At 39.7% G+C, this 24366-nt stretch overlaps 1 protein-coding gene across 2 annotated transcripts in view; it reads left to right on the top strand.

The window, feature by feature from the left end:
• Nucleotides 1-24366, top strand: part of LOC115215174 (WASH complex subunit 5) — a 229346-nt gene that overhangs the window by 184755 nt on the left and 20225 nt on the right. For both annotated transcript variants that reach the window (XM_029784356.2, XM_036505410.1), the window contains exons 18-23: nucleotides 1765-1866; nucleotides 3342-3521; nucleotides 4778-4902; nucleotides 7407-7497; nucleotides 10276-10450; nucleotides 15798-15877. In XM_029784356.2, coding sequence (XP_029640216.1) covers nucleotides 1765-1866; nucleotides 3342-3521; nucleotides 4778-4902; nucleotides 7407-7497; nucleotides 10276-10450; nucleotides 15798-15877 — 753 coding nt within the window. The remainder of the gene's footprint in view (nucleotides 1-1764; nucleotides 1867-3341; nucleotides 3522-4777; nucleotides 4903-7406; nucleotides 7498-10275; nucleotides 10451-15797; nucleotides 15878-24366) is intronic.

Below are 24366 nucleotides of genomic sequence, written 5' to 3'. Positions count from 1 at the left end.
TATGACATTTGTCCTACTTTGTATTGTCCTATTTTGTATAGCTCCAATCTAGAGATCTTGTAAATTGTAACAAGTAAAACTGAAATTATTCAGGCGCAGGAGTGGCTGTGTGGTAAGTAGCTTGCTTACCAACCACATGGTTCCGGGTTCAGTCCCACTGCATGGCAAGTGTCTTCTACTATAGCCCCGGGCCGACCAATGCCTTGTGAGTGGATTTGGTAGAGGGAAACTGAAAGAAGCCTGTTGTATATATGTATATATATATATATGTATGTGTATGTTTGTGTGTCTGTGTTTGTCCCCCTAGCATTGCTTGACAACCGATGCTGGTGTGTTTATGTCCCCGTTACATAGCGGTTCGGCAAAAGAGACCAATAGAATAAGTACTGGGCTTACAAAGAATAAGTCCCGGGGTCAATTTGCTTGACTAAAGGCAGTGCTCCAGGATGGCCGCAGTCAAATGACTGAAACAAGTAAAAGAGTAAAAGAGAGTATGTCTTACAAATGTTATTCCTGCCAGATTGTATGTCTACATTATGATGTTTTGCGCACACCTTAATTTCTCCTGTAATTTATGTTTGTTCAGCATTTTTCGGAAGCTGTAATAAAAATTGTATTTCCTTTGAACACTTATACAACTCATTTTCCTTCTGAGCCATCTACATTTCTTGCGAAACTGTCTACTCCAAATGCACCAATTATTATATGCACAACATTTACTGTTTGGATGCTCCAAATTCTTCTTATTTCAAATATTAAGCATTGTATTTTATTTGTTTTTCTTCCTCTTTCTTTATGTTCCTGGAGTCAAATGGGCATGATGGGTCGATAAATAAGCAGCTTTGCTTTTCCTTATCTATAATCATTATATCTGGTCTATTATTTTCTAACTCCTTGTCCATTTGAACAGGAAGAAGTTGTTATTATAATCATCATCATCATTATTGTTATTATTATTATTATTATTATTAAGGTGGTGAGCTGGCAGAATCATTAGCACACTGGGCAAAATGCTTAGCGGCATTTCATCCATCTTTACAATCTGAGTTCAAATTCCACTGAGGTCAGCTTAGCCTTTCGTCCTTTCAGGAGTCAATAAATTAAGTACCAGTTAAGTAAAGGAGTTGCTGGCCTTGTGCTAAAATTTTAAACCAGTATTATTATTATTATTATTATTATTATATTATTATTATTATTATTATTAAAGTGGTGAGCTGGCAGAATTGTTAGCACACTAGGCAAAATGCTTAGCAGTAATTCAACCATCACTACGTTCTAAGTTCAAATTCCACCAAGGTCGACTTTGCCTTTCATCTTTTTGGAGTCAATAAATTAAGTACCAGTTGAGTACTGGGGTTGATGTAATCGACTTAACCCCTCCCCACCAAATTGCAGGCCTTGTGCCTATAATAGAAAGGATTATTATCATTATTAAGGCAGCGAGCTGGCAGAATTGTTAGCACACTGGGCAAAATGCTTAGTGGCATTTCATCTGCGCCATGTTCTGAGTTCAATAGTTCTGAGAGCAAATAATATAAATTTGTCCTATGTTCTGAGTTCAAATTCCGCTCAGGTTGACTTTGCCTGTCAACCTTTCAGGGTCTATAAATTAAGTACCAGTCAAGTACTGGGGTCGATGTAATCAACTATCCCCTCCCCACAAATTCCAGGCTTTGTACCTATTGTAGAAAGGATTTTTATTATTATTATTATTATTATTATTATTATTTATTTCATTTGAGGAAATTTTTTTTTACTCTTCAGATTGATCCTAAACAGTTGCTTGAAGATGGCATTCGCAAGGAACTTGTTCAGCAGGTAGCAGGAGCACTTCACCAAAGTTTGATATTCAATCCAAAGGCTAAAGTAAGTTCCTCAGTGACAAAAACCTATTTGGTAGAAATGTCTTTGTTGAAGTATTGAGTCAGATGTTAATAGTTTCCAATCCTGCCTTTAATACTCTGATTAAATGTACCCTTTACCACCCAGTATCTAAAATAATGTATAATGGTCTATGTATATATGCTCCAGCATACTGAGGTAAATATTGCTTTAGGTTAACCCTTCGCCTGTCCTGTATATCACATGTGATACACAGGACATATTTCCCTGGCATCCATGCATTATATATGATACACTTTCTAATCCTTTTCAATTCATCATCATCATCATCATCATTTAACGTCCGCTTTCCATGCTAGCATGGGTTGGACGGTTCAACTGGGGTCTGGGAAGCCAGAAGGCTGCACCAGGCCCAGTCTGATCTGGCAGTGTTTCTACAGCTGGATGCCCTTCCTAACGCCAACCACTCCGTGAGTGTAGTGGGTGCTTTTTATGTACCACCAGTATTTTTGAGACTTACAAAAGGAAAGCTTTTATATTACTCAAAACATAGGAAACAAGGGCTAACTAAATGTCTGAAATTAAGCATGGATGTTCTGGACAAACATATGAAAATGCTTTGGACAGGCAAAGGGTCAAGGCCCCAAAAAGCATATCCCAGTCATCAGATTCTTGATTATATTATCTCATTAATTTCAGATTTAACGCAAAATAATCTTCAGTGTATTATTTATCTTGAAATATTTTTTGTGTCTGCTCTGACAATTTATGTAAATGTCTGAATTTACAGAACCATTCAACCCAATATTAACATAAAGCACTTATGTTAATATTAATGTATTTATTCATGTATTTATATAGGCGCAGGAGTGGCTGTGTGGTAAGTAGCTTGCTAATCAACCACATGGTTCCGGGTTCAGTCCCACTGCGTGGCATCTTGGGCAAGTGTCTTCTGCTATAGCCCCAGGCCGACCAATGCCTTGTGAGTGGATTTGGTAGACGGAAACTGAAAGAAGCCTGTCGTATATATATATATGTGTGTGTGTGTGTCTGTGTTTGTCCCCCTAGCATTGCTTGACAACCGATGCTGGTGTGTTTACGTCCCTGTCACTTAACGGTTCGGCAAAAGAGACTGATAGAATAAGTACTGGGCTTACAAAGAATAAGTCCTGGGGTTGATTTGCTCGACTAAAGGCGGTGCTCCAGCATGGCTGCAGTCAAAATGACTGAAACAAGTAAAAGAGTAAAGAGTATTGAATGATTTTTTTGTGCAAACATATCATTTGATAAAGTCAGTAATATTTTTTGACAGCTAACTACATGCATATATGCATGATTGATGGATAGAATAAATGAAATGTATTTATAAAGAAAGTTTAAGAGACATACAAACTCATAATAAAAATCAATAGTCCAGTAAATACTATGTTCAAACATACATCAACATGTGACAAAAGCCAGTCGTCCAATAAATATGACCCTGTTATCTGTTGTTATAGGTTAGTGAACTCATCCCACGGCTAAATGGTCTTGGAGATAGAATGGATGGCTTCCGAAGATCTTTTGAGTATATTCAGGATTATGTAAATATTTATGGCTTAAAAATTTGGCAAGAGGAAGTATCACGTATTATCAACTACAATGTGGAGATGGAGTGCAACAGTTTCCTGCGAACCAAGGTGAGATATTCTTTTAATTCTATTTCTCTTTTTTTATATTTGTATGTGTAGGAAAGAGGTTTTTGTTTAAACATGAAATGCTAAGAACATGACTCAAATCAAGAATTTTCTCTTTCTTTATGGAATTTTGATAATTTGTTTTGAACATAAACACTCCTAATACATATGTGCCTGCATCTATGTGTGTGTGTGTATATATATATATATATATATACATATATATATTTATACATATATATGTATGTATGTATATTGGAAGCACTCCGTTGGTTACGACGACGAGGGTTCCGGTTGATTCGATCAACGGAACAGCCTGCTCGTGAAATTAACGTGTAAGTGGCTGAGCACTCCACAGACACGTGTACCCTTAACGTAGTTCTCGGGGATATTCAGCGTGACACAGAGAGTGACAAGGCTGGCCCTTTGAAATACAGGTACAACAGAAACAGGAAGTAAGAGTGAGAGAAAGTTGTGGTGAAAGAGTACAGCAGGGATCACCACCATCCCCTGCCGGAGCCTCGTGGAGCTTTAGGTGTTTTCGCTCAATAAACACTCACAACGCCCGGTCTGGGAATCGAAACCGCGATCCTACGACCTCGAGTCCGCTGCCCTAACCACTGGGCCATTGCGCCTCCACATACATACATGTATGTATATGGTGACATGTAAAAAACATCCAATACACTCTGTGGAGTGTTTGGCATTAGGAAGGGCATCCAGCCATAGAAACCAAGTCAAAACAGACTGGAGGGTCTGGTGCTGCTCTCCAGCTTACCAGTTCCAGTCAAACTGTCTCACCTATGCTTCCATGGAGAATGAACTCTAAATGATGAGACAATCTTCAGCATGACATTTGTTCTTGTCCCTCTATCATGCATTTACCTCTGAACACCTTTCATAAAGACCCCACCACCCCACTCAATACTACACTCTCCACGCAGTTGAGGGGTCTTGTTCCTGCAAGTTTCTTAGTAACCTCACTAATACCAATGCCAACATAAAAGCACCCAGTACAGTTTGTCTGTAAAGTGGTTAGAATTAGGAAGGTATCCAAATAATAGAAGCCATACCAAAAGTTGGCATTGAAACTGGCTCATCACTTTTTGCTGAACCATCAAACCCATGCCAGCATGGAAAACAGACATTTAAGAACAATAAGGAAAAATGTAGGAAGATTGAAAAAGATTATGCAAGTGTGTAAGTATTTTGTTACACTGTCAATGGCTCTCAAATTTCCTCTCATTCTCATTTTCCAGGTCATTGACTGGCAAAGCGTTTACCAATCTAAGACCATCCCTATTCCTCGTTTTGCTCCAGTTGATGCCAGTGTCAACTTCATTGGAAGACTTGCACGAGAAATCCTACGTATCACTGACCCTAAGTAAGTAGACCAATATTTTATGTTCTCCTTCAGTTTTGTATTGTGTATGTGTGTGTACAAAATTGAAATGACACTTTCTAAGGAAATTTCTCTGGGAAAATCCTAGTAAAGAAGTAAATTGGAGGTGCTCCATTTTCTATGTTCTCCACAGTCCAGGATTTCTGTATGCCACACAAGACTATTGATCTTTCTCTGGAAAGTTCCTCTTCAGAGAGTAAGTCTGGAAAAATTTTCCTCTCATTTTAAACCAGCAGTCACTCATGGGTGCAAATCTCTACATTACTAATGTTGTTTAAGGGATAGGTTTTGAGCCGATAGAGTTTGGTACAATCGTTGTCACAAATTGTCATCAGAATGTAAAGAACTGGAACCAGAACAGCGCACACTATGCTCACTGGGTGGTGGTGGTAGTGGAGCAGCAGTGGCAGTGGTGGTGGTGACAGTAGCAGTGGTTTTTCTATGGAAACTAAATATCTCTAAGCATAGAGCCCCATTCAAGCGTGATCGTTACCTGCGCCGCCTTACTGGCACTTGTGCAGGTGGCATGTGAGAAAACATTCGTGTGAGGTCATTGCCAGTGCCACTGAACTGGCTCCTGTGCAGGTGGCACGTAAAAAACACCATTTGAACATGACCGTTGCCAGTACCGCCTGACTGGCCCCCGTGCCAGTGGCACGTAAAAGCACCCACTACACTCTCGGAGTGGTTGGCGTTAGGAAGGGCATCCAGCTATAGAAACTCTGCCAGATCAGATTGGAGCCTGGTGCAGCCATCTGGTGTGCCAGTCCTCAGTCAAATTGTCCAACCCATGCTAGCATGGAAAGCGGACATTAAACGATGATGATGATGATGTTAGAATAGAGATAACCTCAATGGCTGTCTGAAGCATCTTGTATAATGTCTTCCATCCCTTTTCCCACTTACCCACCATCTTTGTATAACTTGTCTGTTTCATCCTACATGTGAAAATCAAAAAATCAAAAATCAAAATCGATCGACATGAATGGAAATTGTAGCTGTGATACCAGTGCCGGTGGCACATAAGAGAACCATGCGAATGTGGCGTTGTCAGCACCGCCCCGACTGGCTTCTGTGCCGGTGGCACGTAAAAAGCACCATCCGATCGTGGCCGTTTGCCAGCCTCGTCTGGCACCTGTGCCGGTGGCATGTAAAAAGCACCCACTACACTCATGGAGTGGTTGGCATTAGGAAGGGCATTAGAAACATTGCCAGATCAGACTGGGCCTGGTGCAGCCTTCTGGCTTCCCAGACCCCAGTTGCACCGTCCAACCCATGCCAGCATGGAAAGCGGACGCTAAACGATGATGATGATGTATCTATGTAAGTCCCATGTGTTAACATTGCATTTTACTGTCTCTTCCAGCCTTTGTGGCTAGTAAAAGAAAAAATTATTATTATGTGCTTGATTATATTTAGATTGCACCACTGATGATGGTGGCAATGGAGGTTCAAAGTCTTCCACTGCCATACCCACATTGACATTTGGCATTGGGACCAATGAAAGAAATCATTATTTCTAAAAAAATTCAAATACTACCAGGGTCAACTCTGCTACTCACTCTTCAGAAGTTGTTTTAAAAAAATGTATTATTCAATAACTGGAGTTAATTAGATTGACTTTACCCTCACTCCTAAATTTCGGATTTTTTGTCTACGAAGTTCATTATTATAGTTTTTATAAAGGTAGTAAGATGACAGAATAGTCAGAGTGTCGTCAGCAGAAATGTCTTGTAGTATTATTATTCTGGCTTTTTACATTCTGAGTTCAAATCTCTCTAAGATTATCTTTGCCCTTCATCCCTCCTGAGTCAATGAAGTTAAGTAGCAATCAAGCACCTGGATTTAATCAACTGCCCAACTCCCACAAAAATGTACTGGTCTTTTGCTTGGATTAGAAGTTATTGTTGTTGTTGTTGTTAATGACATGGGTTAGCTAAATTGTTAATGCTGGATAAAATGCTTGCAGTATTTAGTTTACAGCTCTTTAAGTGCTGAGTTCAAATCCCACCATGGTCATCTTTGCCTTTCCTTCATCTTGGGTTAGTAAAATAAAGTACCTACCAAGTACTGCACTTGATTTAATTGACTAACACTTGTGCCTATCATCATCATCATTTTAACATCTACTTTTCCATGCTTGCATTGGTCAGATGGAGTTTATTTTATTTGAGACAGATTTTCTGCAACCAGATGCCCTACCTGTCACCAATCCTCATCATTCCCAAATGAAGTAATACTTCCCCATGGCCAGGCATGTTTCCACACAATATTGGCAATGAATGACACTGCTAGTTTGACAGTGACACTCATTTACACCTATCATGCGATGTGGAGACAAGGAGACACAAACATCAGAAACGATTATATTGCTAATACTGATTTTATTATTTGACGCAGTTGTTCATTAGTTTCTGCTTATATTAGTTACTCGTTACTGTTCCTATTGTTATGTGATTTTACTGTCTCTCTCTCTCCTTCTACAGAAATACTTCCTATGTTGATCAGATGAAAGCTTGGTATGACTTAAAATCCAAACAAGAAATTGTCAACCGGTTGTTGTTTCAAAAGTTACAGGTAACTTTCTATTTCTCAATTAAAAATAAAATTTATAGAATTTGTTTTCTAGTAAATGATTTTTCCTTAATGCTTTGCCATAATTTAAAAATAATTTCTCTACAATTAAATCCTGTTATTGAAAACACTCTGCAATTTACATAAATGACTTGTACTTAAACAGGAACTAGAAGGTCTGTCATGACCATTCCTTAGACCAGTGATTCTTAAGCTTTTTTTTTTCAGCTATGAACCCCTTCGATTACTATTTTACTCTAGTGGACACCCCTATAGCCACTCCATGTTTAAAAATTATTTTATAGATACTTCTTTCAAAATTCCTATTTTGTTTTTCACTCATACACTTGTGTAGGTTTGCAATAGCATTCTCTAAGAAATCGTGTTTCTGTGGCTGGAAATATGTTGAACTACATTAAGTATTAGAGAAAGAAATTCAGCTGTTTCTTACAATAAATACATCTGAAGAAAAGTTTTTTCATTAACCCCTTGACAACGGTTGATGCAAATACGCAATCATACTTTTGCTTGCCTACCCGCGGTGAACGTAAATAGACGATGTCGAGCTGCCCTACATCTATCACGGACTTTTTAGCGGCTGACGTATGTTTACATTCGCTGTCATGTACTTTATCTCTTTAAGTGCGTGCACTCGCTGTCCCGTGCATCATCTTAGCTATTTTAGGTTACATTCAAGTCATGAGACTAGCAGTAGACCAATGGCATGCGAATACTTTACATAAATGACTTGTACTTAAACAGGAACTAGAAGGTCTGTCATGACCATTCCTTAAGACCAGTGATTCTTAAGCTTTTTTTTTTTTTCAGCTATGAACCCCTTTGATTACTATTTTACTCTAGTGGACACCCCTATAGCCACTCCATGTTTAAAAACTATTTTATAGATACTTCTTTCAAAATTCAGAATACTGTGTTTTGAGTTGTACCACACGCAAGCTATTTTTTGAACTTGATCAGAATAACTCGTGCATATCATATTACGATAAACAACTTCACATAGTTCATTTTTATGAACCGGTAGACGTAAATGTACGACGCTATGTTATTGTAACGGTGAACGTAAATAGACACGTGCTCGTTGGCACTTGTGTGTTCATGTAGCCTCATTAGATAAAAAAAAAATGGAGCAGCGTCTCGCATGCTTCGGGTAATACCGGCATCAAGGGGTTAAAACACTACCATGAACCCCCAATTTACTGTTTCACTTGTGTGGATCCCCAAAACTCTTATTTGGACCCTCAGGGGTCATGTGGACTCCAGTTGCAAACCACTTCCCTAGACAAAGACATAACATGCATGTGCACTTGCTTATTTAGTTATGGTCGTCTGTTGAATTCAGTGGCAAGGATTTTTGTCAATTGTTGTTCCTTTGGTAACTATACACAGGGCCTATAAAAGTGGGAGTTCAGTTGGTAGGTCAGCTCAGAGTCTGGAGATATCCTTTAAAAAAAAAATTTAGATCTTCCTGAAATTTTAAGTGAATCTTCTCTCAATGCCTGAAATCATTCTTGTTCTGCCTAGCCAAATTTTAAGGGCTTTAATTGTACATCTCAAAGAGCAGTAGCCGTAGAGGACACAACACCAACAGAGTATACCACAGCAAGGGTGTCCAGAGAATTCAAACTGGATTATGTCTATGCTACACCTACTATGTGCCCTCACAAGCATATAAACTTTGAAATTGATGGTATTTCATTGATGTGCTTCATGTAAACTATACTAAAAACAATATAAACTCTGACTAAAAGGCACCAAACACCTGATCTGAAGCCTCTTTTTGTAGCTGTTTGACCTACAAGAAATGGCAGTCAAATCTCACTGAAAATGCCCTGCTATCATGGGAAAGAATGGATGTGTTGGATAATGTAATCTTACATACCCCTAAAGTGATGAGATGGTCATAGCTTGGATGTCTTTAATTATAGTTCTGCTCAATCAGGGTTATTTCATGATTAAACAACAAAGACATCAGCTACAACACTTCAGAAGCCTCTCTGTGATCACTTAATCTTGAGAAATGGCAACCAAATTCTCTTTCAGATATACCTTACCATTTTCTAAAGAGAAAGATCTATTGGATAATGCAGATATAAATACACTATGTCTGAATGAAAGACAGTAGATCATAGCCAGAAGACATCGATCATAAGACTTCACTGATCAGAGATGACTTGGATGGTAGACCTAAACCTTTGCCCTATTTAACACCACCACATGGCCCTTAAGTGAGTATAATAGAGTCAACACTGTTGTAAATACATAAAGCAGGTCCCTAGTTTAAGGATAACTCAGTAGCTTTACACACTGCTCCTTACTACAGTAACCTATTTCTTTACTACCCACAAGGGGCTAAACACAGAGGGGACAAACAAGTACAGACAAACGGATTAAGTTGATTACATCGACCCCAGTGAGTAACTAGTACTTATTTAATTGACCCCGAAAGGATGAAAGGCAAAGTCAACCTCGGCGGAATTTGAACTCAGAACGTAAAGGCAGACGAAATACGGCTATGCATTTCGCCCGACGTGCTAACGATTCTGCCAGCTCGCCGCCTTGCTACAGTAACCCTTGAGTCAGCTTCTGTCCACCACCACTATTCTACCCACCCTTGTCTCAGAAACTCTATCAAAAATCATGGCCACTGATGCCCTTCCTCCATTAAAAGCCATTAAAAAATGAATGGAAATAATATTTGATCAAAATCTCATCATAAGTTATATTTTCATACATTTGAATATTTTGTTTCACTTTTACCAGAAAGCTGTTGGCAGTTTTGGTCTGAATGGTCTTGACCGACTCATCTCCTTTATGATAGTCCAGGAACTTCAACAATTCAATATGCTCTTGCACAAAAGCGTCTTACGAGATAAAGGCATGGTTGAAATGATTTCAACCCTATCAAAATCCCTGAATCCCATAAGGAGCCTTGTCAGTAAGTGAATACTCTTTCTCTTTACTCTTTACTCTTTTACTTGTTTCAGCCATTTGACTGTAGCCATGCTGGAGCACCGCCTTTAGTCGATCAAATCGACCCCGGGACTTATTCTTTGTAAGCCTAGTACTTATTCTATCGGTCTCTTTTGCCGAACTGCTAAGTTACTGGGACGTAAACACACCAGCGTCGGTTGTCAAGTGATGTTGCGGGGGACAAACACAGACGCACAAACACATATATATATACATATACACGACAGGCTTCTTTCAGTTTCCGTCTACAAAATCCACTCACAAGGCTTTGGTCAGCCCGTGGCTATATTAGAAGACACTTGCCTAAGGTGCCACGCAGTGGGACTGAACCCAGAACCATGTGGTTCGTAAGCAAGCTACTTACCACACAGCCACTCCTGCACCTGTTTTAAATTGTTAACTTTTAAAGCCTGGTGTATGAAAATTGTTGAATAGAGGTGCCTACTAAATCTTGCAGTTAGTCTTGAAGATGGTGATATTGAGTAACTCTGTATATAGGTACAGTCATGGCTGTTTAGTAAAGATTTGCTTCCCAGCCACATGGTTTCAGGTTCAGTCCCATTGCATGGTAACTTGAATAAGTGTCTTCTGCTGTAGACCTGGGCTGAGCAAACCCTTGTGAGTGGATTTAGTAGTGGAAACTTAAAGAAACCTGTCACATATATATATATATATATGTGTGTGTGTGTGTGTTTGTGCATGTGTAACAAAGTCAACGTTGTTGTGTTTGGTAGAGGGAAACTGAATGAAACTCGTGTGTGTGTGTCTCCCACCACAGCTTGACAACTGCTTGGTTTGTTTTATCTCCCCCTAATTTATTGATTTGGCAAAAGTAACCAACAATAAACACCAGTACTTAAAAAATAAGTACTGGGGTTGATTTGTTTGTTTGACTAAACCCTTCAAGGTGGTGCCCCAGCATGGCCACAGTCCTGTGAGTAAAACAAGTAAAAGATGAAAAAGATGTGCTATGTGTGTTTGTTGATATGTATGTATATATATATATGGGTGGGTGGGTGTAAATGTAGTAACTATATGTATATGAAATGCCCATGTCATCATCATCATCATCATCATCACCACCATCATTTTAATTAATTCTTTTCCATGCTTGCTTGGGCCAGATGGGAGTATGTTGAGGCAAAGGTATGGCAGTCATAAGATTGTAACTCAAGAGAAAGGAAGAAATAACTGGTTGCCCAGAAAGGATGATAGTGTAAAATGAAGAGGAGCAGAACCCGCTTTATGCCATTCAATAGCTCTAGAGTGAGGTAACTAGTGCAGTGCTCAAATAAGGCACCATCAGAGAGTGGTTCCTTGCCACCAAAGGAGTCCATCAGAATTGTCTCCGCTCCTTCACGCTTGTTAACATCTTCCTGGAGGGGATCATGAGCAATGCTCTTGAAGCATTGAAGCATAGAGGGAAAATGAACTGGAAACATCAAGGAATGGATGAGTGGACCATTAGCAGAGACCTAGTCCCTGACACACAATTTGTTATGACAGCTTTCCTGCAGCTCCCTCTAGCTGAAGGCCCAAGACAACTACATTGTAAAACTGAAGATATGTTGAATGGGGCAGTTATTTCTATTATCAACAAATGGTTCCTACCTCCATACAAACTGAAGGCTTTATGATGTTCTTGTAAGAGGTGTGATGCTACAGTGCAGTGCTATGAGGACTATATTGACCCCAAAAGATTTCTGGAGTCTATAGGGTTATGAAGTGAGTTTGATCCTCTGGATCGGCCAGGTTATCATATATAAGATGCTGAACATTGCTGAGTTACGAAAATGGCAGAACATGAGAATCAGTTACAATAGTATGAACCCTTAATACAGACGTATAGATTCTGGATGAAAAAGAGCTGCAAGGTAAAATTGAAATGTATGTGTCACAGGTAATCCTTGGTCTTAAGTCTGCCTTGTTGAGCAACTAAAGGACCAACAATTCTGTGATATGGCTGCCCAAATCATCACAGAGCCACCTCATGATAGGGACCAAACAGTCAGGGCTGGAGGTTTCTTTGGGCTGTCTCCAGATATACACTCACTCTGAAGTGGAAACAAATCTGAATTGGGATTCATCAAAGAAGATGACATTAATCAATTGATCCATTGACCACTTCAGATAGTCTGGACATCTTTTTTTCCCCCTTATTAATGTTGATGCAAGACAAGAGATTTAGTAATCACATCCCTCTCATGTTATCCAGGTTTGTGGGGCTCATGACAAATGGTTTTGGTTCACACAGGGTTGGCATAATGGTGGTTTAACCCTGCTGTCACTTTTGCTGCCATAGTTTGATGGGGTTTTTTTAGGCATAATACATTTCGCTATTCTGCTGTCCTTCTATGTGAGCTTTGCTTTCCATCCAGAATTATGCTGGTCAGAACTGGTTAGTTTGGTATCAGAATGCCAAACTGAGTTTAGAGGCTGGACTTCACGAAACATTAAACGAATCAGCAGTTTTGATGACTGAAACTCCAGTCATCTGTTCACTAACAATTTATCCTCTTTGGAAATCAGATACATCTCATATTTTAACATTTTTAAATACAAATGTCTACAAAAAAGGAAAAAGAAACAGAGGGCTAGATCATGAAGTACAGAGCATACATAATGCATATAAATTCATATATACCAACCTGAACAGTTTTGAATTTGCCATATAGCTAACAGAAAACATTGTTAAATAGTATGTAGTACTTCCATTATTTTGTTCAACCCCTGTATCTATATATATATATATATATACACTCTTTTACTCTTTTACTTGTTTCAGTCATTTTGACTGCGGCCATGCTGGAGCACCGCCTTTTTTAGTCTAGCAAATCGACCCCGGGACTTATTCTTTGTAAGCCCAGTACTTATTCTATCGGTCACTTTTGCCGAACTGCTAAGTGACAGGGACGTAAACACACCAGCATTGGTTGTCAAGCAATGCTAGGGGGACAAACACAGACACACAAACACACACATACATATATACGACAGGCTTCTTTCAGTTTCCGTCTACCAAATCCACTCACAAGGCATTGGTCGGCCCGGGGCTATAGCAGAAGACACTTGCCCAAGATTCCACGCAGTGGGACTGAATCCGGAACCATGTGGTGTGTGTGTAGTAAAAAGTAACTGAAATAAAGGCTGTTGTTGATATTGTGATCAAAAGAGAAGCTATTAAGAGATTATAGCCAGGTTGGAGTTAAACAGAAACTGTTGTGTGGTTGTAACCTAAATGAATGCTATTGCAAATTTTGTAGCCAGAGGTGATGTAGTCATGAGATGGTAGCCATATGAGAAGTAGGTTGCTGTAAAAATAGTAGCCATATTGGAAGGAGACTGCTGTAAGATGGTAGCCATAATGGAGGTGGAGATGGTAGCTAGAAGTGGCAATGCAGAAATATGCAGAAAGTGAGGAGAATGAGTTAATCAATTCCATTAACCCCAATATTTGACTGGTACTATATTTTATGGACCCCAAAAGGGTGTAAAGCAAAGTTGACTTCTGCCAGATTTAAACTCAGAAAGTAAAGAACTTGAACGAGTACCACAAGACGTTTTTATAACACTGTAATGACTCTGCCAATATATACAATGATAATATATATTACACTAGCAGTATTGCCTGGCGTTGCTCGGGTTTGTAAGGGAAATAACTATATAAGCATTTTTAGAGAGTTATAGCCAAAAAATGCATTAAAAATGGGAAAAAAATGATGGTAAATTTTTTTTTAAATCGTTGACTCATCGTAGACATTTTTAGAGAGTTACTTCCCTTATATAATAGCGAAAAAATGCATTAAAATGGAAAAAAAATTATGGTAAATTTTTTTTTAAATCGTAGACTCATTGTAGACACACGCTAATACCCAGAAGGGCTCAATATGAATCACGACTATAAGATACCCGGTTTTGGTTAAACTGCACTGCAAAATGTGGGAGTAGTTAGGAATCTAAATCGTAGGAGACAGACAGCACACAACCTCTCATTTATATATAAAGATTACACATCCAAAGGAATGAGATTAGTATGCTCTGCTGAATGTGAAATGTAAGTGTACATGTTCGACAGAGTGCTAGTGTTTTGAGAGAGAAGTTAGGCGCAGGAGTGGCTGTGTGGTAAGTAGCTTGCTAACCAACCACATGGTTGCGGGTTCAGTCCCACTGAGTGGCATCTTGGGCAAGTATCTTCTGCTATAGCCCCGGGCCAACCAATGCCTTGTGAGTGGATTTGGTAGACGGAAACTGAATGAAGGCTATCGTATATATGTATATATATATTTGTGTGTCTGTGTTTGTCCTCCTAGCATTGCTTGACAACCGATGCTGGTGTGTTTACGTCCCCGTCACTTAGCGGTTCGGCAAAAGAGACCGATAGAATAAGTACTGGGCTTACAAAGAATAAGTCCCGGGGTCGATTTGATCGACCAAAGGCGGTGCTCCAGCATGGCCGCAGTCAAATGACTGAAACAAGTAAAAGAGTATAAGAGGAATTGGTTGCTGTGTGCAGAGAGATGACTGCACTGGTTGGTCATGTGGTGCAGATGGATGCTGACAGCTCCATAAAGAAGTGCTGATCTCTCAAATCAAATGGAACACATGAAAGTGGGAGACCCAGGAAGGCATGGGATGAAGCACTGAAGAATGACCTCAGGATGCTGAACTGTTCAGACAAGATGATAAAGGACCAAGATGCATGGCACTTTGTTGTACTCATGAAGACCCGTACTCCACAGCAAAAATGTTAAGACCAGTCCCTCTGATGATGTAAAGCACTCGTGGCAGTTCCATGTAAAGGCATCCATGTGGCACCATGTAAAAGCACCCTTGCAGTGCCACGTCAAAAGCACCCAGAATACTCTGTAAAGTGGTTGGTGTTAGGAAGGGCATTCAGCTGTGGAAACCATGCCAAAACAGACTAGAGTCTGATGCAGCTCCCCAGCTTGCCAACTCTGGTCAAACCTATTTCTTTACTACCCACAAGGGGCTAAACACAGAAGGGACAAACAAGGACAGACAAACAGATTAAGTCGATCATATCGACCCCAGTGCATAACTGGTACTTATTTAATCGACCCCGAAAGGATGAAAGGCAAAGTCGACCTCAACGGAATTTGAACTCAGAACATAGCGACAGACGAAATACTGCTGAGCATTTCGCCCGACGTGCTAACGATTCTGCCAGCTCGCCGCCTTGCTGGTCAAACCGTCCAACCCATGCTAGCATGGACAATGGACATTAAATGATGGTGGTGGCAGCAGTGGCAGTTAAGTATAATAATAATATTTTTTTTCTTTTTTCTTCACAGACCAACCATACAAAGTGTATTCCCAGGCTCTTACTAAAGCAGTGAAATTGTGGCCTTCATTTATGGAAATAATTCTGAAGGTAAATATTTTATTTATCCAACATATGACAATCATTTGTCTATCACTAAGCTGTTGTCATTGTTTTTACAGCTGAATGTATTTCCTGTCATCTGTTCAGCTTGAGAGCTGGAAGTAGTTCCACTAAGTCATATGTCTCATCTCAAGACCATGTATAAGTGTAGCATGTTTTCTCAATAAGTTAGAGCTCTTAGGTTCAATTCCTACCTATGTGTGCTTGTTAATGTATGCATTGAAAGTTTTAGCTGTTAATTACTTACTCTCTCTTTTCTCTTTTACTTGTTTCAGTCATTTGACTGCGGCCATGCTGGAGCACCGCCTTTAATCGAGCAACTCGACCCCGGGACTAATTCTTTTGTACCCCCAGTACTTATTCTATCAGTCTCTTTTGCCGAACCGCTAAGTAACGGGGACATAAACACACCAGCATCGGTTGTCAAGCAATGCTAGGGGGGCAAACACAGGCACACAAACACACACACACATACATATATATATATATATATATATATATATATATATATATATGACGGGTTTCTTTCAGTTTCTGTCTACCAAATCCACTCACAAGGCATTGGTCAGCCCGGAGCTATAGCAGAAGACACTTGCCCAAGATGCCACGCAGTGGGACTGAACCTGGAACCGTGTGGTTGGTTAGCAAGCTACTTACCACACAGCCATTCCTATGTTTATAAATGTATACTTGTTAATGTATGCATTGAAAGTTTTAGCTGTTAATTACTTGTGTATAAAATACTTGAAATGGGTATTAAATGCCAACATATTGAAATGAGTATCTAATTGACGAACAATATAACCTGGGTTACGGTTACATTCAGCAGGTGTGTATTAATCCATTTGCTACCATATTTTTGTTGAAACACATTGCATTTGTTTCAATTCATTTTGGTTTCAAATTTTGGTACTAGGCCAGCAATTTTTGTTGAAGGGACAAGGTGGTTACATCAACCCCAGTATTCAGCTGGTCTTATTTTATCAACTCCGAAAGGATGAAAGGCAAAGTCAACCTTGGTAGAATTTGAACTCAGAATGTAAAATTTGATGAAATGCCATTAAACATTTTGCCCAGCATGCTAACTATTCTGCCAGCTCGCTGCATTTTTGGTTCAATTAATTTTGAAAATAATGATTAATCTAGTGAAATAGCTTCCTCAATATTAATCTGGTATTTTAAACATAAATTAACATAAGATGTTGATGAAAGATTTCAATTTAGATCACTTTACAACAGAAAGTCTGTGTCATAGAGCCAGGGGTAGGTTTGGGATGATATGTCAGAGGCAGTTTCAGACGGATTGGTTCATCATCATCATCATCATCGTTTAGCGTCCGCTTTCCATGCTGGCATGGGTTGGACGGTGCAACTGGGGTCTGGGAAGCCAGAAGGCTGCACCAGGCCCAGTCTGATCTGGCAATGTTTCTAATGCCCTTCCTAATGCCAACCACTCCATGAGTGTAGTGGGTGCTTTTTACATGCCACCGGCACAGGTGCCAGAGGAGGCTGGCAAACGGCCACGATCGGATGGTGCTTTTTACGTGCTAAGGGACGGAGGCCAGGCAAGGCTGGCAAACGACCACGATCGGATGGTGCTTTTTATTTCACATTGCTCCAGTTCACTCAGCTGTAGAAATGAATTGCAACATCACAGGTGCCAACCTGTATCGGCCCTTGCCTTTCCCTTGGATAACACTGGTGGCGTGGAGAGCGGAAGCTGGTATGCATGGGCGACTACTGGTCTTCAACCTTGCCCGGACTTGTGCCTGGGAGGGTAACTTTCTAGGTGCAATCCCATGGTCTGTGTCGTGACCGAGGGGGGTCTATATGTATGCTATTAAAGCTAGATGTTCTTCCTATAGTCAACCATTAAACTGAATTTAATAATAGAACCTAGGTGCAATCCCATGGTCTGTTATGTTGCACGTTATATTTAAAATAAGCAATTATATTTATGTGTTTAGGTAATGTAGTAGAGTGAAAGAATGGATTTGTTATTAGGCACTGAATTCAGTCATTATAGCATCAGATGGAATGCCTATGGTATTCTCCTCTTTTTGCTCTGAGTTCAAATCCTACAGAGATCAAATTTGCTTTTCATTCTTTCAGAGTATAAAAGTAAAGAACTGAATTGCTTTGCAATATCTGTTCCAGCTCCTCATATTCTGAATTGAAATTCCTCTTCAGTCCTAATAGCCAGGTCAAAAGTCTAACACGGCATAGTACATATTAGCACACACAGGTTGAAATTTATAGAGAAAGACATCAGAAGTGAAATCAAATTTTAGGATACTGAGTCTCACAGAAGAGATTTAAAGCTTTGTGAGTGGATTTGTAAATAAGTGAAAGAAGCTTTGGTCGGCCCGAGGCTATAGTAGAAGACACTTGCCCAAGGTGCCACACAGTGGGAATGAACCTGGAACCATGTGGTTGGTAAGCAAGTTACTTACCACACAGCCACTCCTGCGCCTATATATATATATATATATATATATGTGTGAGTGGTTGTGTCTCCTTGTCTTGACATCATGTAATAGTTGTAAATGATACAACTCATCATACAAGCAGTGTGTCATTCATTTCCACTATTTTGTGTGAGCATAGATGGCCATGAGGAAGTATTAGCTTACTTGGAAACAAGTGAGGGTTGGTGACAGGAAGGGCATCCAGCCCTAGAAAAATTGCCATAATAAACCCCAGCCCACCCATGCAACCATGGAAAAGGGGGTGTTAGGCATTGGTAGTATCAGTAGCTGCAGCATACTACTACTACTACGTTCGTCCATCCCATGCCAATAAGGGTAAAAAAAATGAATGCTAAAACAATAATAATATTGACCAAAATATTGTTAGTATGGCAGTGAGCTGTTAGACTACTACTGATTTCGAATCCGACAGAAGTCATTATAACCCCTATTCAAGGTATATAACTCTGCTTGACTAAAGCTAGGTTCTATTATTAAATTCAGTTTAATGGTTGACTATAGGAAGAACATCTAGCTTTAATAGCATACATTGAGACCCCCTTCGGTCACGACACAGACCATGGGATTGCACCTAGAAAGTTACCCTCCCAGGCTCAAGTCCGGGCGAGGTTGTTTATGGAAGACCAGCAGTCGCCCATGCATACTGGCCTCCCCTCTCCACGCCACCAGTGTTATCCAGGGGAAAGGCAAGGGCCGATACAGCTTGGCACCTGTGACGTCGCAACTCATTTCTACAGCTGAGTGAACTGGAGCAACATGAAATAAAGTGTCTTGCTCAAGAACACAATACGCAGCCCGGTCCGGGATTCGAGCTTACAACCTCACGATCGTAAGCTCAACGCTCTAACCACTGAGCCATACAAATGTACAAATTTTAAATACAAAACCCCACTCATATTAGTATGTAAAGTTGAGTCATCATCATCATCCCATTATTAGCACAGCTAGTTGTGTCATTCTAAATAATCTGACAGTAATTACTAACAACATATGCCCTCCATCAGAAGGGTTACAGTGTTTAGGCCTATCTAGTCCTTGTTGTTGGGTCTTCTTCAGCTGTGTCCCGAGGAATTACTTTAGATAGGGAATTATGGCAGAGCCAAGCTTTCAACATTTTTCTGCGGCAAGGAATAATTCCAGTTTAGTAACGTATTTTGTGACTCAATGTCTAATAGAAATGTCTTGTGTTCTGTTTGTGAGATACATAGCTGCCTTCTGAAGCCTAGTGGGATATATTGCAAATATTTATTGTGTAGAGGAGACGGTGTCAAAAAAATAGATCTCCTAGAGGTTAAATGTATTTCACTGATTCTCTCTCAGTTTTCTGATCTCAAGTCTCTGAGGATCATTTGAATAAGTACCAGGTTTATATTGGATCAAAATATACATCAATATCAGTTACTGCTATTCCTTTGACTTTCATAAATTAACTCATTGTTAATTCAGTTGGTTACTCTCTTCCCCTTCTACCTACTCTTTTACTCTTTTACTTGTTTCAGTCATTTGACTGCGGCCATGCTGGAGCACCACCTTCAATCGAGCAACTCGACCCCGGGACTTATTCTTTTGTAAGCCCAGTACTTATTCTATCGGTCTCTTTTGCCGAACCGCTAAGTGACAGGGACGTAAACATACCAGCATCGGTTGTCAAGCAATGCTAGAGGGACAAACACAGACACACAAACACACACACACATACATATATATATATACATATATACGACGGGCTTCTTTCAGTTTCCGTCTACCAAATCTACTCATAAGGCTTTGGTCGGCCCGGGGCTATAGCAGAAGACACTTGCCCAAGATGCCACGCAGTGGGACTGAGCCCGGAACCATGTGGTTGGTAAACAAGCTACTTACCACACAGCCACTCCTGCGCCTACCTGTGTAATAAATTATTACATGTCATTATCATTTCCTTATTACTATTATTTACTTGTATAAGGCTGTCAGATTAGCAGAATTGATAGCAGTATTTAGCTGCAGCCCTCTACATTTTAATTTCAAATGCCACTGAAGTCAGCTTTACCTTTTGTCCTTACAGAGTCAACAAAATAAGGTACCTATCTGATCTTATCATCTATACTCATCCCCAAATTTGTGGATCTGTTCCTGTGTAAGAAACTAGTGCTATTTCTCTTATGGTATTTGGTTGTGTCCCCCTGTTCCTTTGCATTCTGAGTTCAAATCCTCCTGGGGTCAGTTTTTGCCTTCCATTTCTCTGAGGATGATAAAATAATGTACCAGTTAAATACTGGGATTGATTTATTCCCTCCCCTCAAAATTATTGGCAGTGTGTCTATATCGGAAATCATTATCATCATCTCTCTCTATATAAACGGCAGTTTGTCTGTGTGTGTTTCTGTGTGTCTGTTTGGTTGTACTCTCACCCTGACCACGGCTTTCAACCGATTCTGATGAAACTTGACACACACATAGCCCAATGTCATAATTCAAAACTAACGCAGCGAAAATTTTGAAAAGTTCCCCCAGTTCTGAAAAAAATCGATAAATTCGACATGGGGTCGAGAATTAGAAACACAAACCACAGACTGTCTAGGGGACGCAACTCGACCTTTTTTAACTCTCAAAAAAAAATTTACCATCATTTTTTTCCCATTTTTTTGCTATTTTTTGGCTATAACTCTCTAAAAATGCTTTATAGTTATTTCCCTTACAAACCTGAGCAACGCCGGGCGATACTGCTAGTATATATATATATATTAAACTTATGGTAGTGACTATATATATATGTATATATGTCTTTATATATATATATATATATATATATATATATATATATAAATATATATGTTCAACCTAATATATATATATATCAGGCGCAGGAGTGGCTGTGTGGTAAGTAGCTTGCTAACCAACCACATGGTTCCGGGTTCAGTCCCACTGCGTGGCATCTTGGGCAAGTGTCTTCTGCTATAGCCCCGGGCCGACCAATGCCTTGTGAGTGGATTTGGTAGACGGAAACTGAAAGAAGCCTGTCGTATATATGTATATATATATAAGTGTGTGTGTATATGTTTGTGTTTGTCCGTGTTTGTCCCCCTAGCATTGCTTGACAACCGATGCTGGTGTGTTTACGTCCCCGTCACTTAGCGGTTCGGCAAAAGAGACTGATAGAATAAGTACTGGGCTTACAAAGAATAAGTCCCGGGGTCGATTTGCTCGACTAAAGGCGGTGCTCCAGCATGGCCGCAGTCAAATGACTGAAACAAGTAAAAGAGTAAAGAGTAGAGTATCACTGCAAAGTGAAAATATTTGCCTGATGACACTAAGCTCGAGCAAATCATCAATGAAGAAGACCAAACTCAACTCCAGTCTGATCTATATGCGGTGAGTCAATGGGCAGACAAAAACAAAAAGCAACTGAACGAGGGAAAATTTGAGCTGATGCATTTTGGAAGAAAGTCTATACTAAAATAGCCATACTCTCTTCCTTCAGGAGAACCGCTCACAGCATCTAACAATATCAGAGACCTGGGTGTAATTGTAGATAACAACCTCAGTTGGAGTGCCCACGTCAACAATAAGGTTGATATAGCTCGTAGGATGAGCTCCTGGATCTTAAGGACCTTCCGGTCCAGAGGACAAGGTGTCCTCGAATACTGCTGCCCCTTGTGGTCTCCCCATACAAAACAAAACATCTCGAGGATTGAATCACCCCAGAGGGCACTCATTAAACGAATTGAAGGCATGACTGATCTCGATTATTGGGACCGCCTTAAAGCCTTGAAACTCTTCTCTCTCCAGCGCCGCCACGAGCGGTACATAATTTGTACGATGCGGAGAATATACCGCCAGCATTGCCCAAACAACCTGAACATTATTTACAAGGTTCATCCAAGGCTGAAACCACGGACTATACGTCCCCTGCCCAATTCAGGATCACAACATATAGGTACACTGCGACACAATTTATTTTCCTCAACAGGCCCTGCCCTGTTTAACATTGTCCCGAAAGAAATCAAAGAGGAAAACGATCCCATCGCTTTTAAACGGAGTCTGGACAGATTTCTTCAAGGAATACCAGATAAGCCACCCATACCTAGATACAACTCACTCAACAAAAACTCACTACTTGAATGAACTATAAATCCTATCAGGTGGTGCTATTAAGTTAGACATGGCCTGGACCAATCTTTGGTCGAAACATATCTAAGTTTATCTAAATTTATATAAATATATATATGTATATATATATATATGGCGGTGCCCCAGCATGGCCACAGCTCATAAGCTGAAACTAGAATCAATCAATCAATCATATATATATATATATATATATTATATATATATATATACATATATATATATATATATATATATTATATATATATATATATATATACATATGTATATAATTTGATTAGAGGATATGTTAACTTCGTGAAGAGATGGTTGCATCCAAGGAAATACTGATTCAATACCTAGCATTATTGGAGAATGAAATTACCCTAAAACAATAGGTATATATTAAGCATATAGCTTATATATCCAGTTAAAAGAAGACGAAAAAAACGGAGATAAGGAAGTTAATAATTTATTATTAACAAATTGGTCATCTTCGCTTCTTACACAGCGGTCTTCTTTCAGTTTCCGTCTATCAAATCCACTTGCGAGGCTTTGGTTGGCCCGAGGCTATAGTAGAAGATACGTGCCCAAAATGTCACACAGTGGGACTGAACTCGGACCACATGCGCCTGAAAGTTATGAGGAAACAAACTTCACTTGCGTTTCAATTAATACTCAATAATTGAAGTACAAATTTGAACATCAAAATTGCATTTATGTGACATGAGCATAATTTCATTAGAGAAAAAAAGATGTGCCTTGGGATGTTATATGTGGACCTATCCATTTCAGTAGATCTCTAAGTGTGTATGTGTGTCTTTGTGTCCGTGTTGTCCCCTACCACAACTTGACAATCGATGTTGGTGTGTTTACGTCCCGTAACTTAGCAGTTCGGCAAAAGAACCAATTGAACATGTACTAGGCTTTAAAAAGTCCAGGGATGATTTGTTCTACTAAAAACCTTTCAAGGTGGTGCCCCGGTATGGTTGTAGTCTAATGACTGAAGCAAGTACAAGATAAAAAAATATACCTTTCTAATGTTGTAGATTACGATTGTATAAAGGAAAATTATATTGGAATTTAATGTAAAAAAAAAAAAATGGTGGGGACGTATACATACATACTGACCCATCTCAAGTTTGTTTTGAAGAATTCAAGTTTCATTTTGATCATACATTTTATGTGATATGTGTACTCGTGTGTGTCTCTGTGCCCTCACCATTTTTTTTCCTTCTAACCTTAAATTCCGATGTAATCGTGATATATGCCATCTGAAGAATACCCTTTGAAAATTTCATTAGAAAGGTCTTTTTTTTACATTTTAAAATTATGTAGAAACAAAGAAAGAATAACATAGCTGCGAAGATATGCTTGAATATTTGCATTATTGCAAAACATAAATGAAACTGACACTATATACTTGCAGTACAGTAACAAAGTTGTAAATGTAATAGGAAGCACTTCGTCGGTTACGACGACGAGGGTTCCGGTTGATCAGATCAACGGAACAGCCTGCTCGTGAAATTAACGTGTAAGTGGCTGAGCACTCCACAGACACGTGTACCCTTGACGTAGTTCTCGGGGATATTCAGCGTGACACAGAGAGTGACAAGGCCGGCTCTTTGAAATACAGGTACAACAGAAACAGGAAGTAAGAATGAGAGAAAGTTGTGGTGAAAGAGTACAGCAGGGATCACCACCATCCCTGCCGGAGCCTCGTGGAGCTTTAGGTGTTTTCGCTCAATAAACACTCACAACGCCCGGTCTGGGAATCGAAACCGCGATCCTACGACTGCGAGTCCGCAGCCCTAACCATTGGGCTATTGCGCCTCCACTGTAAATGTAATAAGCGTTAAGCGACACATATAAAATGTCTGTCTGTCTGTCTGTATATAT

This window comes from Octopus sinensis, linkage group LG8, assembly GCF_006345805.1.
Source record: "Octopus sinensis linkage group LG8, ASM634580v1, whole genome shotgun sequence".
NCBI lineage: Eukaryota > Metazoa > Mollusca > Cephalopoda > Octopoda > Octopodidae > Octopus > Octopus sinensis.
Note: the sequence above shows the minus strand (reverse complement) of the source record. Positions and strands in the feature narration are given on the sequence as shown.